The sequence below is a fragment of the Silene latifolia genome, chromosome Y (assembly GCF_048544455.1).
Source record: "Silene latifolia isolate original U9 population chromosome Y, ASM4854445v1, whole genome shotgun sequence".
NCBI lineage: Eukaryota > Viridiplantae > Streptophyta > Magnoliopsida > Caryophyllales > Caryophyllaceae > Silene > Silene latifolia.
Window position 1 is genome coordinate 92,887,349 of NC_133538.1, and position 23,034 is coordinate 92,910,382.

At 40.9% G+C, this 23,034-nt stretch overlaps 1 protein-coding gene and 1 long non-coding RNA gene across 3 annotated transcripts; both read left to right on the plus strand.

The window, feature by feature from the left end:
* Positions 1–8,190: 8,190 nt before the first annotated feature.
* LOC141630320 (uncharacterized) lies at positions 8,191–8,740 on the plus strand. Its single transcript, XR_012537473.1, has 3 exons — positions 8,191–8,369; positions 8,513–8,564; positions 8,659–8,740. It is a non-coding gene; the product is annotated as an uncharacterized LOC141630320 (long non-coding RNA).
* Positions 8,741–9,403: 663 nt separating this feature from the next.
* LOC141627333 (uncharacterized) lies at positions 9,404–12,761 on the plus strand. 2 transcript variants are annotated; one of them, XM_074440652.1, is made up of 8 exons: positions 9,404–9,461; positions 9,542–9,578; positions 10,086–10,191; positions 10,301–10,365; positions 10,443–10,962; positions 11,045–11,120; positions 11,974–12,072; positions 12,192–12,761. In XM_074440652.1, exons 5-8 carry the CDS (start codon positions 10,847–10,849, stop codon positions 12,297–12,299), a joined length of 399 nt encoding a protein of 132 aa, XP_074296753.1. In that variant the 5' UTR covers positions 9,404–9,461; positions 9,542–9,578; positions 10,086–10,191; positions 10,301–10,365; positions 10,443–10,846; the 3' UTR covers positions 12,300–12,761. The 2 variants fall into 2 exon arrangements, with proteins under 2 accessions (XP_074296753.1, XP_074296752.1); XM_074440651.1 differs by having other exon boundaries at positions 10,301–10,962.
* Positions 12,762–23,034: the final 10,273 nt, after the last annotated feature.

The window sequence follows — 23,034 nt, forward strand, 5'->3', positions numbered from 1 at the left end:
ATTATGTTTATTGTTAGTTCATCGTTTGTTGTTAGTTTTGATAATATTAATAGCAATATGAGTAGCTAAATCTATTTCATGTTGGGATTAGGGGATCTACGGTAGAAATGTGATGATGTAGTAAATAGGTTAGATGAATTAATTGTGAGATTCTGTCACCATAGCAATTTAACTATATTTTACCGACTTAGTTGAGTGCACGCTTCTGAGTCACCCTTTAATCTGGCTAAATTTAATCCTGGATCGGAAGATTAGACTAAATAGGTCTACTATGAACAGTAGACTACCCTGACAAGGACGAAAGTTAAGTTAGTGGAAGTTTAGGGTAGAAAGTGAACCGGAAGGACCTTTCCATATCCGTCTCGCATTAATTTGTCTAAGTTGTTTACAGTTGAGTCACTGGACTACCGTAGTGAACTGAAATCCTGACATGTCCCTTCTCTATCTGATAGTTTAATTCTATTTTCTTGCCTTTATTGCTCTTATCTCTGCTTCTCTTTCCTTTTACCCTTTTAGTTTAGAAAACCAATTTAAATACCCCCCATTTGTGACCAAATAGACGGACTTCTACAGATATCTTGTCTCTCTGAGGAGATCGACCTGACTTCCCTAGCTATATAGTTAGTTTAGTTTGTTTATTTTTGATAGGTACACGACAGACGTATCAGTCGTCGTTCCAATCGGTGTGATCGGAGGCGTGAAGCTTCTTTAATATTGGTTCACAAATCATGGTGAGCTTGGCAATGAAGCGGCTGATGTATTGGACCTGATTGAGAAATCCCCGAATCTCCTTCTTGTTCTTAGGCCGTGGCATTTGTTGGAGGGCTTTGATTTTGGTTGAATCAATCTCACTGCCTCTTTTGCTGATGACATGTCTCAAGAGTTTTCCAGAGGTGACCCCAAATGCACACTTCTGAGGATTTAGTCTTATGTTATATTTCCGCAGACGAGTGAAGAATTTCCGAAGGGCACTGATGTGGCCGTCCCGTTCTCTTTTCTTGACGATCATGTCATCGACATATAGCTCTACCTCCTTGTGCTTCATATCATGTAGAAGAGTGGTAGCGGTTCTTTGATAGGTTGCTCCGGCGTTGATGAGACCGAAAGACATGACCGTGTAGCAATATGTACCCCACTGCGTAGTGAATGCAGTCTTGTACATGTCTTCCTCAACCATTTTAATCTGGTTGTACCCAGCATACCCGTCCATGAATGATAGGAGGGCGTGCTCGGCAGTATTGTCCACCAGAATGTCAACATGTGGCAAAGGGAAGTCGTCCTTTGGACTCGCCTTGTTCAGATCCCTGAAGTCGACGCAAACCCGAATTCTTCCGTCTTTCTTCGGTACAGGCACAATGTTGGCCACCCAGTCAGAGTATACAACACTTTGATGAAACCATTCTTGAACTGTTTATCCACTTCTTCCTTGATTTTCAGGGCCCATTCAGGACGCATTCGACGCAGCTTCTGCTTCACAGGTTTAGCTCCTGGCTTAATGGTTATCCGGTGCTCCGCAATTTCCCTGTCAATCCCAGGCATATCTCTGTAGGACCAGGCGAATACGTCCTTGTATTCGTGGACGAGGTCAATGAACTGTTGTCTTTCCGAGGGGTCCAGGGTTGTCCCTATCCTAAGTTCTTGAGGTGTGTTGTCGGTTCCTACGTTAATAGGTTCAGTCTCCTCAATGACAGGGGTTCTGGTTTCCCGTTTGTCATGTTCTTTGGCTAGGTGAGGTGGGTAGTCACTCAATTCAAATTCCTCATAGTCATTCAGAATCGCATTGTAGTTAAATTGAGACGAGTCATAAGCAAACTTAGCGTTCATTAAGTTGACACGAGCGAAAAGCTCGAAGAGGCTAGACATCTCATGGCCGGTCAGAGGCGACACAGCAGAGGATGTGGCCCCTAGAACAGGCTCTAGGTTGTCACCTTTCATGGGAGTGGGGGTGACCCTAGTAGACTCAGCCTCTGAATCAGCCACAACTTTGTGATAAAACAGCGGGAAGGGGACCTTGACTGGGACAACATGAGTGTTAGGAGCTATGACAGACTCTGACTCCGACTCAAGACTCAGAGTCAGATTCTTCTTCACTTCCCTCTTTAAACATAGGGCCTTCTCCAGTTGTGATCTTGAGAATACGGCCTAGGCGATCGGTTCACTTGACGGTCTTCCTCCAGCCTTGTGCAGGTTTCTCCGAGTCAGTGTCGAAGATCAAGGCGGTTGGGTCAAACTGGTTGTCCTTCAGGGCGATGTTGATGATGTCCTCATAGTCGAGGTGCTTGATGTTATCCTCTCCAAAGAGGAGGGTGAGAGCTTGTCCATCGAGGCATGACGACGGCTTAGACTCGGTTGATGCAGCTTCGGTGTTGTCAGGGATGAAGTAGCAGTCCTGGAAGACTTCCACACCCGGGTACTTGGTCTTGGCCACAGAGTCATAGATCGGCTTCAGAAAGCCATGGTAGAGCTTGGACTCTCCCTCGGGGACAAATTATCCATTGAGAGTCAGATGATAGGGACGGAGGATAACCCCGTGCTTCTTGCGTTTTCGAACTAGGAGTTTCATCTCCTGGATATCTTCATCGATAGGTTCATAGCCCAGTCCGAAGGGGATGTAGGGGACCTTATCCTGTTTCAAGGGAGGTAAGGTGCTCTTCAGTGGATTGAGGGGCAGACCCGGGAAGTAATCCTGGCGCATCATGATGCGGTTGACTGTGAGGTTGGCAAACGGGTCACAATCAAAGGGTGTTGACTCATCAGTTATGGCGTTCACGGCTTGGAATCTCTACATTTCATTATCATCCTCCTCAATGGCTTGGGAGGCTATTCCCTTTCTCATGATGGCTTTGATCGGGGAAGCCGAAATCGTGATCGTTTTCCGGTTGAAGGGGACCCTGATTTTCTGGTGGAGTGTTGAGGTAACTGCTTGACGGCGTGAATCCAGGGACGTCCCAGGAGCATATTGAAGGAGGTGTCGATGTCGACCACCTGAAAACTGGTTTGCCTTTCAAGTGGTCCCGTTGCGACAGTTAGAGTGATAAGCCCTGCGACCTTGCGACGAGTGCCGTCGTAGGCGCGTACTCCTTGATTTGTCAGGACCAAGTCACCTTCCTTAATACCCAGTTTGTGAGCCGTCTTGAGGGGAATGACATTCACTGTGGACCCGTCATCCACAAGGACCATGGGCACATTCTTCTTGAGACATTGTACGGTAATGTACAGGGCAAGATTATGATTGGCTTCGAAGGGAGGGATATCCTCGTCAGAGAAGACGACCGGGTTGTTCAAGTCAGGGGCGTCCCTTGTCATGTGTGCCACTATTTCTTCAGGGGAGGAGGTGGAGGGCATAATTAATTTTCCCAAGGCCTGTAGCAAAGCTGTCGATGCTCAGAGGATGTCGCGATCAGTTGCCAAATTGAGATTTCGGCTTTTGCCTTCTGGAGCTGCTTGAGGATCGAATGCTCGGGAGCCTTTGGTTGAGTGCCCATGTCCGGGACGACTTGGTCATTCGTTGTTGGAACGACCGTTGGATTGTTTGGATTCTGATAGGGGCGTCCGGATCGGGTAAGGTGACCGATCTCCTTTGCCTGCTTGCCTGGGACGATATAGACATCCTCAACATCATCTCTCCAGATGCGATTAATTTCCGAATTCCGAGGGTACCTTGGAGGGTTATTCCTCGGTGGGCAGTTTTTGTGAGGGACATTTTTGTGGGGGTGATTCTTGTGAAGGTAGTTATTGTGAGGCTGATTATTGTGGGGGTGATTATCGTGAGGTGCATGCCAGAATGGTCGCGGGAGCAATCCATCCTGGTGAGGGTAGTTTTGGGCGCTCGGGGGACTCTCCCTCGAGCGTGGTGGTGGAGGATTGAAGATAAGTCGACGGTAGGCATCGTCAAGTCGGGTGATCCTTTCGGAGAGAGTGGCTATAGCTTCCTCAACTTGTTGGAACATAGCAAACATAGTTGCGATACTGAACACAAATACCCCGTCCGCGGGATCTTTTTCCAAGGCATTCACCTCGTCATCAACTGGCAGGATGAGGTGTGAGCAGTCCAGGGTCGGCTCATCGTCGGAGATAGCATGGATTCCCAAAGGGTTGGTTTTGTTGTTCGGCTTAGTTGGCGGGGGTAAAGGCAATTCCCCTTTCTCAATCATGTCTTGGATGATGTGTTTCAGTTTGAAGCAGGTTTCCATATCATGACCTTTCCCTTGATGGTACTGACAGTAGGCATTGGGGTTCCAGAAGCGGGATTTCTTAGCATCGGTCGAATCCGGGGTGGGTCCGATTGGTTGTAACTTCCCCTGGTCCATGAGCCTCTTCAGGGCGCTTGCGTAAGTTGACCCTATATTAGTGAACACTCTCTGGGGGCGCTCAGCTCTCTTGGCGGTTGGTTCAAGGAGGTTGACCTCATCATTCTTGTTCGTTTGACCATAAGGGCGAGATCCGGTTGATGTGGATCCTTGGTAGCCTCTACCAGTGGTTTTAGCTGAGACGCCCTTCCGGAGGTCATCTTCAATGCGTGTCCCGAGGATTTGCAGATCCTGGAAGGTCTTAATTATTTTGGTACCACAGTTAGTTGGCATACACCCGGCGGAGATTGTTGACGAACTTTTCCACCAATGTTGATTCACTCGGCTTGCTGACCAGCTGAGTACTTACCCTCCTCCAACGGGTTAAGAACTCGGTGAATCCCTCCTTGTCGTTCTGGGTTAGGACCTCAAGAGTACGGGTATTGGCTTGGATTTCAACATTGTCGGCATATTGCTTGGCAAATTCAACTGCGACCTCATCCCAAGTCGTAAGGTTCTTCAGATCAAGGGAGTAGTACCATTGGCGAGGGATCGGTTCTAGAGAGGACGGAAAGATCCGGGTGAAAAGTTCTTGTTTGACCCCTTTTATGGCCATGTAGTCTTTGAAGGCACGGATATGATTGAGTGGGTCTTCCACTCCTTTGAACTTAGGCACATCAGTCAGGGTAAAGTTGTCAGGTAATTGATCCCCAACAGGTTCGAACCTTCAGTTGTTCTCAAGATGGATATTGTTACCCCGGGCTAGGAGCTGTTCTTCCAAGAGCTTTAGCCTCTTCTCGGTTTCCGTCAAAGGTGGATTATTATGTTCTCCAGCTTCCTTGTTTTCCAGGGCGTCGATACGGGTCTCGACGCGATCCAGGGTGACCTTAAGAGGGGTGAGCAGGCTGGCTAGCTGATCAGTCGTGATATCTCTGTTGTTATCATTGTTGTTGTTGTTGTTGACAGACGAAGTTGAAGACGCCATGGCTCTGAGGCAGAAAAACAGCTCTCATTACAACTCCATCGGACACGGTTGAAAAACTGAACGCAGACAACACAAAGGGCGAGACAAGGATCAGACTCAACAAGACGAGGATGACCGTGTATGGTACCTCGGTGCTGACTCGATTTATGACGTGACGGTGTTGACCAAACTTTTGACACGCATCCAATATAGTGGCGTGGCGCCATTGGACGAGTCTCGTGGTGAGACGACTCATAAGTAAAGACCCATAAGTAAATTTGCTTCGACTCGATAGACACGAGGCGGAATTGGAACGGTGGACTGAAGTTTTCGAAAATAGAAATTTCCAAAAAGATTCATTTGTCGTTTTATCGACGGCTTCCGAAGATAGAGATCCCCGCAAGTCGGTCAGTTGAAAGGGTTGTCTTGAGTTTATTTGCAAAAGACGGTTTCGAGTTTGAATTGGCTCGAAAAACAATGTATTGTCTCCCAAGACGGTTTTTTGAAATTCAAAATTGTATGTTTTGAAAATCGAGTTTGAAATGTTTGAAGAGGTCTCGGGGATGGTGCATGGGCCTCGGGATCTCGAAAGTGTCTCGAGAAAAGGGTGTGTGCTTTTCTCGGGTTTTGAAAGAGCCATTGTCGGCGCGAAATGGGTTGTAATCCGTGTCTAGACGCGGCGATTATAATGGCGTAGAAAGGTGATTTGAAATGGTTGTAGAAAACCGAGTTTGAAAATCATCATTACGACGGCCTAAAAAGGCGTGTTGAAATGGTTATAAAAGTCGGGTTTAAAAAATAGTCATTACGACGGCTTAGAAAGGTGTGTTGAAATGGTTATAAAAACCGAGTTTGAAAAAATCGTCATTACGACGGCCTAGAAAGGCGTGTTGAAATGGTTATAAAAAAACCGGGTTTTGAAAATCGTCATTATAACGGCCTAGAAAGGCGTGTGGAAATGGCTATAAAAACAGGGTTTAAAAATCGTCCATACGACGGCCTAGAAAGGCGTGCAACGGTCGGCGAAAGACCGAGGTTTGAAATGGCTATTATAACGGCGCAAAAGGGTATTTTTGAAAGTTTGAGAATGACACGGAAGGACTTATGATCAAGTAGCATATAAGCACTCACAGTTTTATTATATTATGCATAATGCTGACACGGGTTTTGGCTTAGAAGGGTGGGTTACACACCAAGCTATCAAACCCCGATTGCAAGAGGGATACCAATCCAAACAAAATGTGTAAGGAGGGTGCCCTAGCCTCGTGCTCGAAAGTGATGAAAGCTCTTTGACGAAACAGAAATATGTCACATCAATGGTATGCTTGACTCAATCGGGATTCGAAACGCGAGGATGAGAAAAATCACGCCGATGAGACGAGCCAATTGGTCGAAGAGGGTTAGGTTGTGGATCCGAACAAGGAACCCGACCGTGACCGTAATATCAATTAATTCATTCCGACCAATACCTCATTCGAGTCTCACCATCTAGTGACCACAAAGACGTAAGTGTCCTAGTTATCCCCAGCGGAGTCGCCAATCTGTGGACATCGGCCCACCTGCAAGCCCGGTCGATCCGCGGACGTGCAGCGGTCTTTTGAAAGCCACGCTCGGCGGCGTAAAAATGCTTTCGACCGGATCGTTTTAGATCGGTCGGTTTCGTCTCGGTAAGGGTCTCGAAACGATTAGAGATGTTCGGAGTCGCCACCAAGTATTTGTGTGATGCTTGGAACCCGTTAGAATCCAATTTATACCTCGGTCAAACGAAGCACAAAGCAGGGTTTGACATAGGTACTAAAGATAAGGAATCGTCCCTCTTTAGCATCCTATCTCTAGAATGACTCTCGTACGCCCTGGATAAGGTCGTCCACTATCCAAAGTTTCTGAGTAAGAGGTGAAGGTACGTATTGGGAAGCCCTTTAATCAGACACCCAATCCCCCATGCGATAGCGACCTCTCTGATCGATCTTGGTTGGTTGAATGCAAAAGTTGATAAAACGATTTAAATGCATGAATGCGCATCCAATAATTTAAACCTAACATGTGAGAGCTTTCTAAGTCGGTTGATTTAATCCAAGTATCAAGTATAAGATGTCGAGTTGGATTTATGGTTGATTTACATGCAAGACGGAAATTAAACATCTATTTAGCGTATTAGGTTTATGGTGCATAGAGCGGTCCATTTGTCTTAGTAAGGCATTTTGCAAATGTGATTTTTGATTGAGCAAATAGTCATCTGATCCGTCCTATATCCAGGTTGGCCGGAGTCGGGATCATCCTAGACTAATGCTGGAAAGGGAACAGACCCTGCACCAGGCGGCCACATGAGGCGCGAGCCTGTTGGCGGTGCAAGGGGGTCTCCCCTGGTTTTGAAAATAAGAAAGAAACGGCCTGTTTAGGCGCGGGTCAGTCAACGGTTATATGCCGTGCTCTGACCATTTGAAAAACATTTATGAAACGTGTTGAAAAGTGGGTATTTAAACCCGTTTTGGTTTGAAAGGGTCGTTTAGACCGTATTTGTTGATTTGAGGAACGAGAGTCGAATAATCATCATTATTTTGATGATATTCGGTGTCGGGTTTGACTTGACATGGATAGTTTTGTGAATGATCACTACTACAATTCTAAGCTATAAGAACGCCACTTAAAGAACGGTCGATAACGGAACCGTTCTCTTGCTTATTTTTGTTATGGGCGCGCAAATATGACTTCACAAGAGAACGGTGATTGATTCCAACCGTGCTGGTAGATTAACAACGAGAACGGTTAGTTTGACGAACCGTCTTAATATTATAAAGAGAACGGTTAAGTCATGAAACCGTTCTCATTGATACAACAAAGAGAACGGCCCAATGACAAAACCGGACTAGATGTAAAAGAAAGGCCCGTAGGCTGCTGTCTGTCTTGCCCTCAAAAAAAGAAAAAACCCTCTCAATTACAAAAGAAAAAACCTCGCTCTTCTTCCCGTCATTCCAATCCAATCGTCACTCTCAATTTCTTCCTTATAATTGGCCAATATGAAGGTTGTAATCAAAGTTCGAACATCCAGCTATTCGTTAGGGTTTCGTTTTACTCTCAATCCTCTTTCAATGGCGAATCATTCTAATCTCGACGACGTAATTTTCTTTCATTCTATTGTTTGTCAGTGGCGGAACTAGAGGGCTAGCAATTCGTGTTTGTTTATTTTGATTGCATTTATTATTGTTTTGTTTTTGGCATTTGCGATTGAATTTATCTAATTTGGCGTTGTTCGATTTAGGATGATGATTTTGGGGCCGATTTCATTGAAAATAATAGCAATCGACGCTCAGGTTTTGTTTTTTTAGCTGATTAGTTATTCAATTGGTAATGTTTATGTGGGGTTTTATATGTTTGATGAATGAAGTGTTTGTTTTTGTGTTTTAGGGAGTAAGCGGAGCTTTGGGGAGCTTGATGATGAAGAAGACGATATTTTTGGGTCGAAAAAGGTCTCTATTTGCATTAAGTACTGTCTTTTTTACCCTATAGTTTGTAGTTGTGGACTATATGCTTTTGCTTGAGACCTGTACTTTGTATTGCAAATCGTCTAGAATCTTAATTACATTTAGATTTTGAGCCATTGTTGGCATTTGAGAGTACTTACCGGTGCAAATTGTGTGGTTGTTAATTGCCATTGTTTTACATAGATAGTCTTAGTCTATAAAGCTGAATTAAGAACTTGTGGTAGGGAATGGATTTATTAGGCAGCTTGCTGGCTCAATGACTAACATTTAGGTTAATAATAAATTTTTATTCTTTCGTGAGAATTATTTTAATAAAACGTAAAGAATGTGTTGAGTTAGAGGGAATATGACTTCTGATTGTAACCCCAACGCCACCGATTTCCGATGTTTTTTGTTTAGTGACAAAGTCAGTACTACATGGAGTAATAGGCAAGTTTCTAAGTCGTGTTTGGACTTTTGGCGGGGAAGTGATGTTAGTTGGGGTGGGAGTTGGTGACGTGACTTTGATGCTAGTGGTGAGGTATGTGCAAGTTGGTTCGTTATTATGAGCTACCTCCATAATAGTAGTGCTCTTCATCTACAAAGGCACCTATCTTTTTTCGAGTGAGTGTTTTGAATCTTTAGTTTCTTTGTGTAAATTATTTGTATCTTCTGTTTAGGCAAAATCAAATTGGAAGAGATGGCTCCTGGTGTGGCAACGAGAATGATATTGTCCCTTCGTGAGAGGTAATTTTGTCTAAAGAATTTGCTCAGTTGAATTGTTTTTATGTCGTTAACGCACTAACTTGTTTGCTTCCCTTCATCAGTCTTGAGAAGACCAAGGATGACCTGGAAAAGTGTAAAGTATGTCTTATGCTTACTTGTCCCAGTAATGTTTTCTTTCGTTCCGTCTCTGTTTAGTAATGTTTTCTTTTTGTCTTTCTTTTTCTCCTTTGTTTAGAGTCTTGACAGTCTTCAACGAGCTGTGTGAGAGTCTATAGTAAAATCTATGAAAATATATAGGCGATGTATTAGGATTTAGGCAGGAGTGACAAATGTATTTATACAAATTTCTTTTTAGGCAAACTATAATAGTTTGATATGATAAAGACGGTGGAAGTAGTGTCTATGTAGATTGAGTGTTGCTTGTAATTAATTCCTAAGGGATAAGAACATGGCTTATTACACGGTGAATGATATGTTAGAAGAGCTATAACCCTATATTGACTCTTGTTTTTCATTAATCAATCGGGTTTTCATCTTTAGAAAGGCTGACCATAAAGACCGGTATCGGGAAGAGTCTTTCTAAAGTATCTTAAGTTTATTTAGTATATTCTTGCTGATCATTCATATTCGTTGGTTTTGTTTCAGATGGAATGGGAAACTGCGAAGTCCGAAATTCAGAAATGGCATTCTTCGTTCCAGAATGAGTCTTTCATACCTGCTGGAACTAGTCCAGCTTAGTTTCTTCGTCAATGTCTGTTCTTTTTCTAGTTGCATGATTTCTGTTCATTGACTTCATTCAACTGCTCATCTGCAGCTACTTGTTGCTATTGTTTGACTTACATACCTTCTTGTTTTGGTAGAACCTAAAATGGTTGTCAATTATGCTTTGAACTTGAGGTCATCTGAGAAGTCACTGAAAGAGCAGGTATGTGTGGGATCTCTAACTTTTTTCCAACCTATCCTGGATGTTCGAACTTTGATTAACAACCTTCATATTATCAGCTAGAAAAAGCAAAGAAAAAGAAGTGTAATAACCGGAGTTGGCCCCGCAAGAGGAGGGAGTACGGATTTATTTGCCTCCTGCTGCCCATACACTCTCCAAAAAGGAAAAAATAGAGTTTTGTGAGTGTTTGCATAGTGTTAAAGTGCCTGAGGGATATTCTTCAAATATTAGTAGCCTCGTGTCAATGCGAGATCTCAGGCTGAGTGGTCTAAAGTCTCACGACTGTCATGTTTTGATGCAATAGTTAATAGCAGTGCCCATTCGTTCCATTTTACCTAAAAAGGTTCGATATGCCATAACTAGGTTCTGTTTTTTCTTCAATGCCATATGCAACAAAGTTATTGATTCTGCAGAGTTAGATGAATTGCAAAATCTGATTGTCACTTCTCTTTGCCAATTCGAAATGTATTTTCCTCCTTCATTTTTTACAATCATGGTTGAGACACTACTTATTGTGTATTGGTGTGATCCTGCTGCATATACGGAGCCTCGCCGATTTTTCGTGGACACAATTACTAGGTTAGAAAATGGTTGAGACACTACTTATTGTGGTTTGAATTATGTTTGAAGTAAGTACTTATTTTAGTTAATTGAAATACAGAGCATTCGAGAAAAGAAACTCAGTTGATCCACTTGTCGGGTTCGACGCAAAACCGCTTTCTTGGAAAATTATTAAGGTATATCTTCTATAATGTGCATATTTATTTATTGACTATACCACAACATGAGCCGCACAGTTGATTGATTATATTCAGAGCCCCATTGTTGTTTCTATATAAGTTCATTTGATTAGTTCAATCTTATTGTTCGATGTTCTACAAACTGGGTTTCTCAAATTTAAATTTCAGGTGAATTGGAATATGTCCTTTTGTTGCACAAGTGTATAATGATAAAAAGTAGGGATCCTGGCGATGGAGATGGTTGCATTATTAAATTTTTAGTTTGTTTGGTAGGTGAAGGGAACTGAATCGCTCATTCTAGTTATTTTAATTATAAATCTTGAATTCTTGATGCGTATAAGTATTAGGCTAGCAATACTAAAGCCATTTTTACTTCAATTGAAACCAGAAATGGCTATTGTAGCTCACAACTTCATATGAATTTGTTTTTAGTAAATCCCTCTCTGTATTTGGATTCACTGCATTTCCCGAAATTTCCCCCATGTATTTGCAGAAAGCTAGTGAATCCAATCAAATGGAGGGACTCGAGGGAGTATAATTTTAGTTACAAATCAAGTCTATGATTCTGTTGTTACTGTGGGAAGTTTTTCATACTTGAGAAGTTGGCTTGCTTGTGTCTTGGTCTCATTTTTTGCTTTTGTCTGCACTCCTTTTCCATATGACCAAATCTCTTGCAATACCAAATCTCTACTGGAACCTTTTTCTTCCACTGTTGGTATTTGAAACTTATATGCCTTGAATTAGACTTGATTGGAAAAGCGTCCTTCTCTTGGATTTTCTGACATTTTCTTGAACTTTTGATCATGTACTTGCAAAGAACTCATCAACTCATTGTGGTTTTTTAATTTAGTGTCCTCGGCAGCCGGTTGGGACCGTATTATGCGGATATTATGTTTGTCGATATATGTTGGAGCTTATCAAAGCAAGATATGTTAATGTCGCCCATAATGTATGTATTTTTCCTTATCATTTCAATCATTTTCATCTCTTTGTTTTATTCTTTCCGTCTTGGTAATTATTTTACGTAACAAGCTAGTATTAACTGAAGTTTTGGGTGTATATATACAGTTCATGTTAGCCGCCCCAATGACATATACGGTTGAGCAAATTGACGAGGTGCGAAATATTTGGGCTGAATTCACACTCAATTTTAAGCCGACAAGTAATGGTGGATGAAGACGATGATTACCAGTTACTTATAGTTATTTTTGCACTTGGATAGGAATAAGTGATGCGGATTGAAAGATTTTTATTTATACATTTTTTTCGATATTTATACGTATACTTATTTTTGCACTTGGATAGGATTTTGTCAATTTTTGTAAGGAATTATAGTCATGAATTCAAATTAAATAAAAAAGTTTGGTTTTTGTTCCGTAATACATGCTGTGAAGTTTCTGAATTGCACGTATATATAGAATTCCTATAAGCTATACGATTTAATCGTGTAGGGGTTTCGAAAAAAAATATTTAAAAAAAAATAAAAAAATCAAAGAGAACGGTTCATGCAATACACGTTCTCCTTGAACCTCAAATACTATAATGGCGCCAAATTTGAAAAAAATAACTGGCGCGGCGCCAAATTTCATTTTACCAAATTGGCGCTTTTTCTGTCTTTACAAAGAAAACGGGTCCATATGTAACCGTTCTCTTTCTAATATGATAATAGCACGGTTGTAGTATAGAACCGTTCTCGTTGTAGTTACAAAGAGACCGGTTTGACTTCGTGTTAACCGTTCTCTTATGTCAAAGAGAACGCTTGGCCACAGCACGGTTGAAAGGTGTTTTAAGAACGGTTAGTGACCGTTCTCCTAGCTTAGAATTGTAGTAGTGGATCATGAACTAATTGTTTTAAGTTCATTTGAATATAATTAGTCGACACTCATCATCGTACCCGGGTTAAAATCCGGCATGGTATGTGGAACCAAGGATGACTTTGTGTTGGTGACTAATATGTTTATTTTGGAAATGTAAAGAAATGATGAAAGGCTTTAAAATACCTCTAAAAATGTAAAGAAATGAAATAAAAGGCTTTAAAATACCTTTTAAATGTTATTAACGAAATATTATCACCGGAACACGGATTAAACCGTCATGGTATTAAGAACCAAGGGTGAAAAATGTTTTATGGTTAAAATTTGTAAAAATAAATAAAAGGGTTTGAAAGCATTCGAAATGGTAAAAACCGATTACAAATATGAAATTAGATTAATGAGGAAGGACGAGAACAAACACGGTTGAGTTCTGACCTGGGCACCCCATTGAGTCGCGAGCCTCTGTGCAGAACAAGGGGCTTCTGCCTCAGGCCAAAACTCAGTTTTGGCTCGTCTATCCTATGTTTTGGATCGTCTTATGCATGTTTTAGCAAGTTATGGTCATAAAACAAGCAAAGACATGATAAAAGAAGGATTTTTACACCCTCATACTTACATGTTTGGTTATGGCGAGAAACCGACGTAAGTGTAACAACTCGCTTGGTCGGAAAAGACTCTTTCTAAAACCGTTTTGGTAAGTAAAAAGAGTGTTTTATTAAGATTAGTGACGGTGTAGTGGTCGAAATGGTCGGTCAAGTGATTTAATGCACGATGACGGTACCAAACAATGTGTAAGGCTTGTATTTAGGATCGGTAGGTCGTAAATATGCGTCGGATTGTGACTTAAGAAGTCGAGTCGAGAATTTTAAGGGAGAAAAGAGGGGGTGGACACTCGCGTAAGTTCTCAAATGGGGGCATTTGAGGGGTATTTATAGGAAAATGAGTGGTTGTGTGAGTTTTGATCGACGTGGCCACCTGGCCTACTCAAAGAGGCGCGAGCCACGTCGCGGGTCTTCGAGTTGTCATGTCACTTTCACACAAGTGCAATCATGATTTATTCCATCCTAGGATTTGTAGTCACATGTTTGGTACTTGACCATTCATGAATTCGAAAAATCTTAGTATAAAAGGTTTGAAATGGTTTGTTTTTTGTGTTGACTCGGTTTGACTCGTTGTTGGAGTCGGGATTTGAATTTTTGAGTCGGTTTTTGGTCCGGTGTCGGTTATGACTCTAGTTAGTGTCATTGCGACCCTGTCGTCGTGCATTAAACACTTCAGGTACTTTTGAAAAGTTTTGAAATGTTTTATTTTCGAAATCGTTTTAAGTTTTCCGACGTAAAGTTGTACACAAACTGTCGATCAAACGCCGCGATTCCAAAACATGTTGTAGTCCGATAATCATCGGGTGTTTGTTGGAGTCTCAGCAGATACTGGGTATCTACACCTGCCTTTTCTAGTATCTTTTATGCGTTGGAATCAAATATTCCGACATTTTGATCACTTGATTATTGGTTTGATGAACAGACGAAACCTGTAACACCCCCATTTATTCAGGAGCCTTTAGCTAGACATTCCCAAATAAATAAGACTGTTACCATCTCGGTTTCCCGAGGTAGTGAATAAAAAAGTACAATAATACCAAAGTACTTTAATTAAAACTTAGTGATTACATATTGTTACAACTTATTCAATCTAACATAATATAAAACTTTATACAACTCGCAGGGGAATAAATAAAGTGATTAACTAATCTAAGGGATCTAGACAGCAACTATGGTCCAAGTCAAGCTCACGTCCCAAATGCTCGCAAATCAGCTAATCTTTAGTACCTGTCAAAGCTGCTCCCCATTATGGTTCATCACAGGTGTTCACGAATACACGGTCAACCACGAGGTTGAGTAGGAATAACCAAACAACAATATTAATCCAACTAAAATAGACATCCTTCATGTTCTCATCACTTCATTCGTACAACTCACTCACGTCACTGGTAGTAGCACAACCCCCTTAACACCGTGCTATGCTCAACTCAGCTGGCAGTGGTATTTTCATACCATGCTCAACTGGCAGTAGTACCCTCCGTACTATGCACAACTGGCAGTAGTAATCACTTACTATGCACAACTATCTCTGGCAGTAGTAATTACTTACTATGCACATCTGGCAGTAACGATCACTCGCTATGCATAACTGGCAGTAACACCCTTCGTGTTATGCTCAACTGAATAATCAATACTCCATACCAAAAATATCCAACAGTAAATAATCAATAACAATCGAGTCATACAGCTCAGCCAACAACATAGCACACACAAATACTCCATCTCCAATAGTTAATCTTAATATTAACATTAATCTCATCAACCTTCACAATTAAATATACGTTCACTTAATAATAAAACCCGAGTTGAGTAGGAAATTCCTACCTGACAAGCAATTACTCCAATTAATGCGATCTACCAAAAGTATGCTTCAATAAATCCGTTCAAAAAGTCCATCACCTATAAATAAATAATATTTATAACTTAACTAATAATTATTTAATTTATCATTATATTAATTTAATCAATTATAATTTATTTACATTAATTATTTTCTCGTGTACGATATTACGCAAAACCCGTCTTTTATAATTAATGAAACCCAAATACCCAAACCCATGTAACCACCCGTGAAATACCAACAATCCACATAAACCCCATGTAACACGGTTTTAACCGTGTTTGACACCCCTTCCTTAACCCGCCAAAACCCGACTCCCCAAGCCACCACCGACACCTCTCCACCTAGCCACCACTAGCCTGTACCACGACGCACCCAGACAACCACTAACCACCAGCCACACCGTCTCCAGCACCCCACAATCTCACGCCTTAACAACCCAACTCGCAACATCAACAACAACCACCTTCATGCCACATCTAAAACAACCCCTTGCAAACCACCACACGCGACACCACACCACCTCTGGCTACCACCTTCACCACCACTGACTCACGGTGGTTCTAGGGGTAGTCTCCTCGTCCCTTCGAAACCACTACACAGGCCATGACAGTCAATTTAAGACGGTCACACACAAACACCCACATCTACCCTGTTTTCGCTCTTTCCAGCCACCACCACCACAAACCACCATCTTCGGCCACCACGACATGACCAAGGTGGTCCACTCTCACCCCTAGTCTTAACCCTATCCTCAGTCGGGCCTGGATCACACGCAATAAGGGACAAAAACCTATATAACCTATGGTACAAACACCTTCAAACAGTTACACGAAAACCCCTAAAAACACCCCTTCCCCGCCGATCATTGGTGGTCAAACAGAGGTCCGGCTACTCCCTGGCAGTCCATGGTCACAGTCACGGTTAAAGCAAGTCCTATGGTGTTTTAAATAACAAGTTATAATGAAGCGAAGTGTATACATGAGACTGTCTTAAACTATTACCTTGAGGCGATAATAAAAGTTAATTCCTTTGCTTTTCTCTTCCTTATTTCTATTCTTCTTTCTTTTAGATCACTTCCTTCTTCTTTTACGAATTATTTTTCATCTATCATGGTATTTATAATCTAAATTTAAAGAGTATATGAGGCCAATTAGGAAACTATTGCCTTATTCCGATTATTATTAGGAATTATCATATTATTATTACGATTATAAATTATATTATTATTATTATTATTATTATTACATATTATATTAGTCTTACCATAAGTAGGATTTCCACATACTACCTTTACTAATTTTATTATTAATATAATAGTATTATTATTAGGCTTATTATTGATATAATTATTATTACCTTTACTTATTATTATTATTTCCATATTATTATTATTAAATCCTGATACAAATCCCGATCACTTATGTATTAAGCCAATAAAACCGGTCCTCCAATTCCTGTCACATGGCCTAATGACTATTCCCGACTTGCTTACTTACTTTATTATTTAATTAACATCTTACTTTTAATTATTATTAGAAATGCTTTTAATTAATTATCTAAATTACATAACTTATTCCCATAAATTATTATTAAATTACGGGGTATTACAAAACCAACTGGAGGAGGTCTCATAACTTTCGTTTGGTTTGAACTTGGAAGAGGTGTGGTGACTTTAGCCATCCATTCTTGCTTGATCATTGGACTTGGTTTACTTTTGTCTTTAAGATCTCTATTTGTTAGACATTCTGCAAAAAGGACTATCTTCTTCTTTGCGGCGAGACTTGGGAATAAACCGCAATACTGGCGAGGTAGAGATCCGTGACATTTCTTGCTTCTTGGGTGATGTAACGGGATTAGATACTTTACTAGCGTTGTCTATATTTTGATTGACATCATTTTCTTTAACATGACTTGTAACAACATCTTCTTTGGTATTCTCTTTCAGCTTACCTCCTTTTCCAGTTGAAGAAATGGTAGTTGACATGAACTCACTAGAAGTAACATTTTCTTTAAAGAACTTTTCGTCAACGAAGAAAGAGTCAGCCTTAGTGAAAGGCTTGGCGTCTCCATTTATCTTCGTTTCACCGCCGCGATAATACTTTAAGCATTGATGGAGGATTGATGCAATGACTCTATTTTCATGTTTCCATGGTCGACCTAATAATAAATTGAACGATGTCTTGGCCTCGATGACATGGAAGAGAGTTTCAGATGATAAGTCACCCATGCTAAGGTTTACACGAATCATGCGAATATCCCACATCTTTCATCTTGCCAGCGTATAGTTCTGGTTTATCAGGTCCTTGGAGTATTATCTGACGCTTCTCTTTTGGTAGGTGAAAGATTTGTCTCCACCCCATATTTGCAAGAAGGGAGTCGAGAGCCTTTACAACTTCAATTTCCTTTTGAGGATAATATTGCAATTGTTGTGATGGTACCACATCATCTGCTTCGTCTTCCTTTACTTTTTCTTTATCATCATGACCTACTGCAAAGATGGTACATACGGTAACATTGTTCAAGAAACTCTTGGAAATAATACTTCTAGAGCAATATGACTCAACGGTTTTTGCTTAGGCAAATTGATAGGCAAGACACATTTGACCATTGTTGCAGACTTCTTCTCCCCATCAGATATGCGGGATTTCATATTCTTTGATTTCTTTTGTCGATGATGGACATGTTCGACAGCTTGCCATACTTGTTTCTTTGTCTTCTTGCGTTTGACTAAGGTCCACCCTTCGTCATTATCATCTACATTCTTCTCATATTGAGGAGATAATACTGCTTTTGGGGACATCGATAAAGATGGCTTTTGAAACCATATAGAAACGGGTTCAAGGCTCCCGAATTACAACATGCATACATCCCACCCACGATGCATCGTTGGCTCCTCGTGTTCCTCATGCTACTCCAATACTGCAGTAGTTTGATTTGTAGCTACTGTTTCATCCAAGTCAAGGATAATCTTTTCGTCTCTAGAGAGCTGCATAATTTTCTCTTTCAGTGTTATACACTTTTCAAGGGGATGACTTACCAGTCTGTGATAGCGACAATAGTTGGGATCACTTATCTTGTTAGCCTGATCAGGTCTCTTAGACTCTGGCAGTTGTATAACCTTTTTCTCCAGAAGGTCATCTAGCAATCCGGATAAGTCATAGTCCGGGAAAGGGTACTTCTTAGCATGTAACTCTTTCAATGTAGGCTTGTCTCCCTGATAATTGTAAGAATATGACTCCTTCTTCTTTTCATACTTAGGCTTTGATGAGATCTTAACGGGCGAGCCGCTGGTTTCGACGACCATTTCCACCTTTCTTGTCGCCTTGAAGCCTTTATCTGTGTTTCTAAACTCCTTCTTTTCACTTGGCGCCTTAGGAGAGGTTGATCGAGCTTTGCCACGACCTTTGATTATAATTTCCATGTCGTGAGCGCGGGTTCCCGATTCTGGAAAGCTTTTTGGCTTGGACCCTTCCATTATATAAATAATATCCAAGCTCATCCCGTTAATGCACATTTCCACTGCTGAGGATTCACTTAAGCAATCTTTGCATTGCAGACTGAATGCACGCCATCGATCGATGTAGTCGACGACAGGTTCATTGTAACACCCGCGAATTTTCCATTTTGGCAAATATAATTTAATTAACCATTCTATGTCTTATTTATATTTTAAATTATTTAATTTAATTAATTTCATTATTAAACATGATTTTTATAAATATTATATTTTTTAAAGCTTAAGTTATACAAAATAAATATTTTGGTCGGATAATAATGATAATAATAATAATATTTCCCGTCTTGAGTTATAGTAAGCTTGAGACGAAAACTCTAGTGGAAACCGACTCAATTTGAATTGTTGGGCTTTATATAACTCATGGGCTTTTCCCTTCTCTTTTCCCTTCACAAAACCCCCAACTAAACCCTCACAACTCCATCTCCCTCACTCCTAAATTCTGAAATTTCCCAACAAACACACAACTACAACACCATTGTTACACAACTTCCACCTTCTTCACCAAATTGGCCATAAAACCTTCATTTCTCATCGGTTTTCAACGATTTTCGCGTCTATCTCTTCCTCTCATCGCCCTCCATCTTTCTAGGTAAGAAAAGAACCATCTTTCCTCCATTAATGGGGCTGTCGAGCCATTCTCTACATGGTACCCTTTTTCTAGTTTCGATTCTTAGTCTTATTTTGTGTTTTCCTATGTTTAGGAGAAAGTTTAGTTGACCCGGAAGTGGATTCTTGAAAGGTAGACGAGTATATTGTGGATTTAAGTGCAAAAAGGTAACGGTGATGGGTTACTCGACTTTTATGTTAAAATTGTGTGAGTTGTGTAGTATTAGACTCACATGAATGATAAATTTGATGTCTTTCATGCCCTTTGGTGATTTGGTGTTGAGTAGAATGCTTGTATGATAATTCTCACATGTTTAAGGAGTAATTTCATGCCTAGTTGTAATATGGTGAAATATATGATTGTCTTAAAGGAATTCTCTCATAATTACATGATTAAACCTCATTTTAATGATTAATAGCCAACCCCATATGTTAATTACATCTTGGAAGTGGTAATTTTCTGAGTATTCATCATATTAGGGAAGTATGAAATGATTAGATGAAAGATAGTTGAATGTGGAAGACTTTGGATGTTGTTTGTTGGTGTTTTCGTGCTCTGTGTGTCCTGCCGGTGGGCAGCAGCGGCCTACCAACCGGCAGCGAGACCTTGCCTTCCTGAGTTGAAAAATAAGAAGAATTTAGTATTTGCATGTCTTTGCCGGTGGACCGGCAGCCGGTCTACCAACCGCAAAGCGCCTGTGTTTTTGTTAAGTTCAATGTATGTCCCTGCCGGTGGACCGGCAATGTCTCCTACCAACCGGCGGCGAGGACAATGTAATTTTGGTACTTCTTATACCTGGTGTGTTCCTGTAGGTGGGCCGGCAGAGGTCTACCGGCAAAACACACACATCAAATTTTTACCTTGTTTCATCTATAGCGGTGTTCCCTGCCGGTGGGCGGCAATGGGTCTCCGCAAAACACACACATCAGCATTTTTACCTTGTTTCATCTATAGCGGTGTTCCTATTGGTGGGCCGACGGCCGGTCTACCGCAAAAACACACACATCAGCATTTTTACCTTGTTTCACCTTGCGAAAGTATCCTTTGCCGGTGGGCAAATTAGGTGCCCACACCGCATAGTGCACCTAATATTGTTTTACTCCTATACTTTATGCATGCTTCACATGAATTGTTTACGTTATGCTTGTGCAACCTTTGTTGCTCGTATTTGTGAACCAAGTGTGACTTTTACATTGTGAGACTACTCGACATACCTTATTTATTTGCCCTCGGACATTGGGTCACGGTTAGGTGCCATTGTTTCCGAGTTGGGCTATTATTCCTTCCGCCTTTTTTCGGACCGGGGTCACGGTTAGGTGACAAGGTTCCGCTTGAGGTTACTCGACTTTTGGGCACGGTTAGGTGTACCATATTTCGAGTCTTGGATACGATTTGGTATCGTTTGTCGAATCGGGTGTCGTCCATCCCGAGAGTCTGGCCAGGTTTAGACTAGGACCGTATTATGATCGTCGTCCTACCAAGAGGTTGGAGTCTAGAGGGTTGTCTTGTTTGAGTCTATACTTTGTAATTTGTCTTACATTTGAGTTGAGTCAATTTTTGACCGTTGGACCTAATTATTCTTCTTTCATTTATGCATAACTACTCTTATTGCATTTTGTATACTAATCATGATTCTCTTGTTACCGTAAGTATTTATTCTTATGCTTGTTTGTTTAATTAATTTCCTAATTACTTGTATTTTGACATATAGTGGCTGGGAGAACCCGAGTTACTCCCCACTGATCGTGGCGTTCATGTTTACATGAATGACTGGTTTGTGATGCAGATTATGGGGAAGACGTGTGAGCTAGCGAGAACGTTGACCCTTGGATCTTAGTTATAGGTTGCTTAGACTCACCTATCGTTAGACTTGTGTTTATTCGTGGGATATCTTTTCCCCAACGCACTTGTTTTAAATTGTAAAACTTAATTATCTTTCTTTTCATTTTTGTTCGATCACTTATGGTGGATTTCGCACTTTAAGCTTTTAAAGGTTTTAAAAATCTCGTATTTTCCGCTTTAATTTTGATGCCCTATTGAGGGGTGTCACAGTTGGTATCAGAGCATATGTTGCTCCCGACGCACACACGTGTACCCCGAATTTAAATTGAACTTGACCTTGAATAATGAATGAGAGATGGGTAGACTTAAGGACCTAAGTTGGTAGTCTGTAGTGTGGTTGCTCTTTGTTAGGTTCTAACATGTTGTTGATTGTCCTTTAATAATTTTTGTGCCCTTGGATCAATGACCGTGAGCTTACCTACGTGAAGATCAAGACTTGATGCCTTTTTGCCGAGAATTGAAGAATTGTTCGACTTTTGAAGAATGCTTCTTCTTCCTTGAAGATATCCCTCATTCGTGTATACCTTGCCTTGTTCCTTCATTTCTTGATGCTTATTTCCTCTTCTAAACTTTCTTTTCTCTTTTCCTTGGAAGCTACTCTTGTACCCTCCTAACTTGTCCTTTGTTCCTTACTTATCCTCCCTTAACGCCCTTTTGATAGTACCCTTTCTTTTGCTTTACCTTGGAAGCTAGTTAGTACTCACCCGACCTATCTTTCGTTTTTGTTTCTCCTACCATAATATCTTGCATATAGATCTCTTTCTCTTGAAGAGTGTCTCTACCTTCTCCGAGATTCCTTCCTCTCTTAGAATGCCTTGTCTTATTCCCTTGTCTTTGTGCTCTATACCTATCGTAACTCTTCTCATATATCTTGAGAGTTGTCTTTGCACCTTTTCTTCTTATAATACCCCTCATGGACACCTTCATCTTTGTCTTATGGAATGTTAACCTTGGTTGAGAATTTTGGGTTTGTGGAGTTAGTTTGTGATGGATTCCTAACCCTCGCCTTGAGAGTTTGTTTTGTTAGAGAGGCTTTGCCAATGTGGTAAGACATACCTTGAGGTTTCTTAGACCTAGTTGCTTGACATGAACTGAGTGTGGTCGATTAGTTGAATTATTTGGGTCGTAAAGTGTGAGTTGCATGTGTTACTAAGGTTATAGAACTTGGCTTTGTTGTTTATGGTTGAGATTTAAAAGGCTTGGGAAGTGTAGTGAGACGTGTCTTGGAATACTAGTGCCTAGTACTTGACTTAGAATGGTTGAAATTGAATGGTGGAATTGAAGAGGTAAGATTGAATGAGTAAGTCGAGCTATGATAGGCTTTCGTAATCACTTTGGATATGAGGGTTTGATAATGTACACGGGACCATGAGAAATGCTAATTGTGGGATTATTGGTTTGTCTAAGTGAGTGATCTTGATTACTACTTGAGGTTGGTATGAGAGTGAGACTAAGCTACATTATTGGGGAGTCTTAGCGCTTGTTTTAGTAGCTAGAAAGGATAATAGTATGGTTGATGCCAAATGTTAAGCTGAGGAACATAGTTTCATTTATGGAGTTAGAATGTGGGAACATAAGGTGGTAAAGTGTTGTTACAACTAAGACCTTGTTTCTTGAGAACTCGATGGTAGGTTTTGTTCTATGATACTGGATTTGAAAGAAAATACTTTGGGATGCTGATGACCG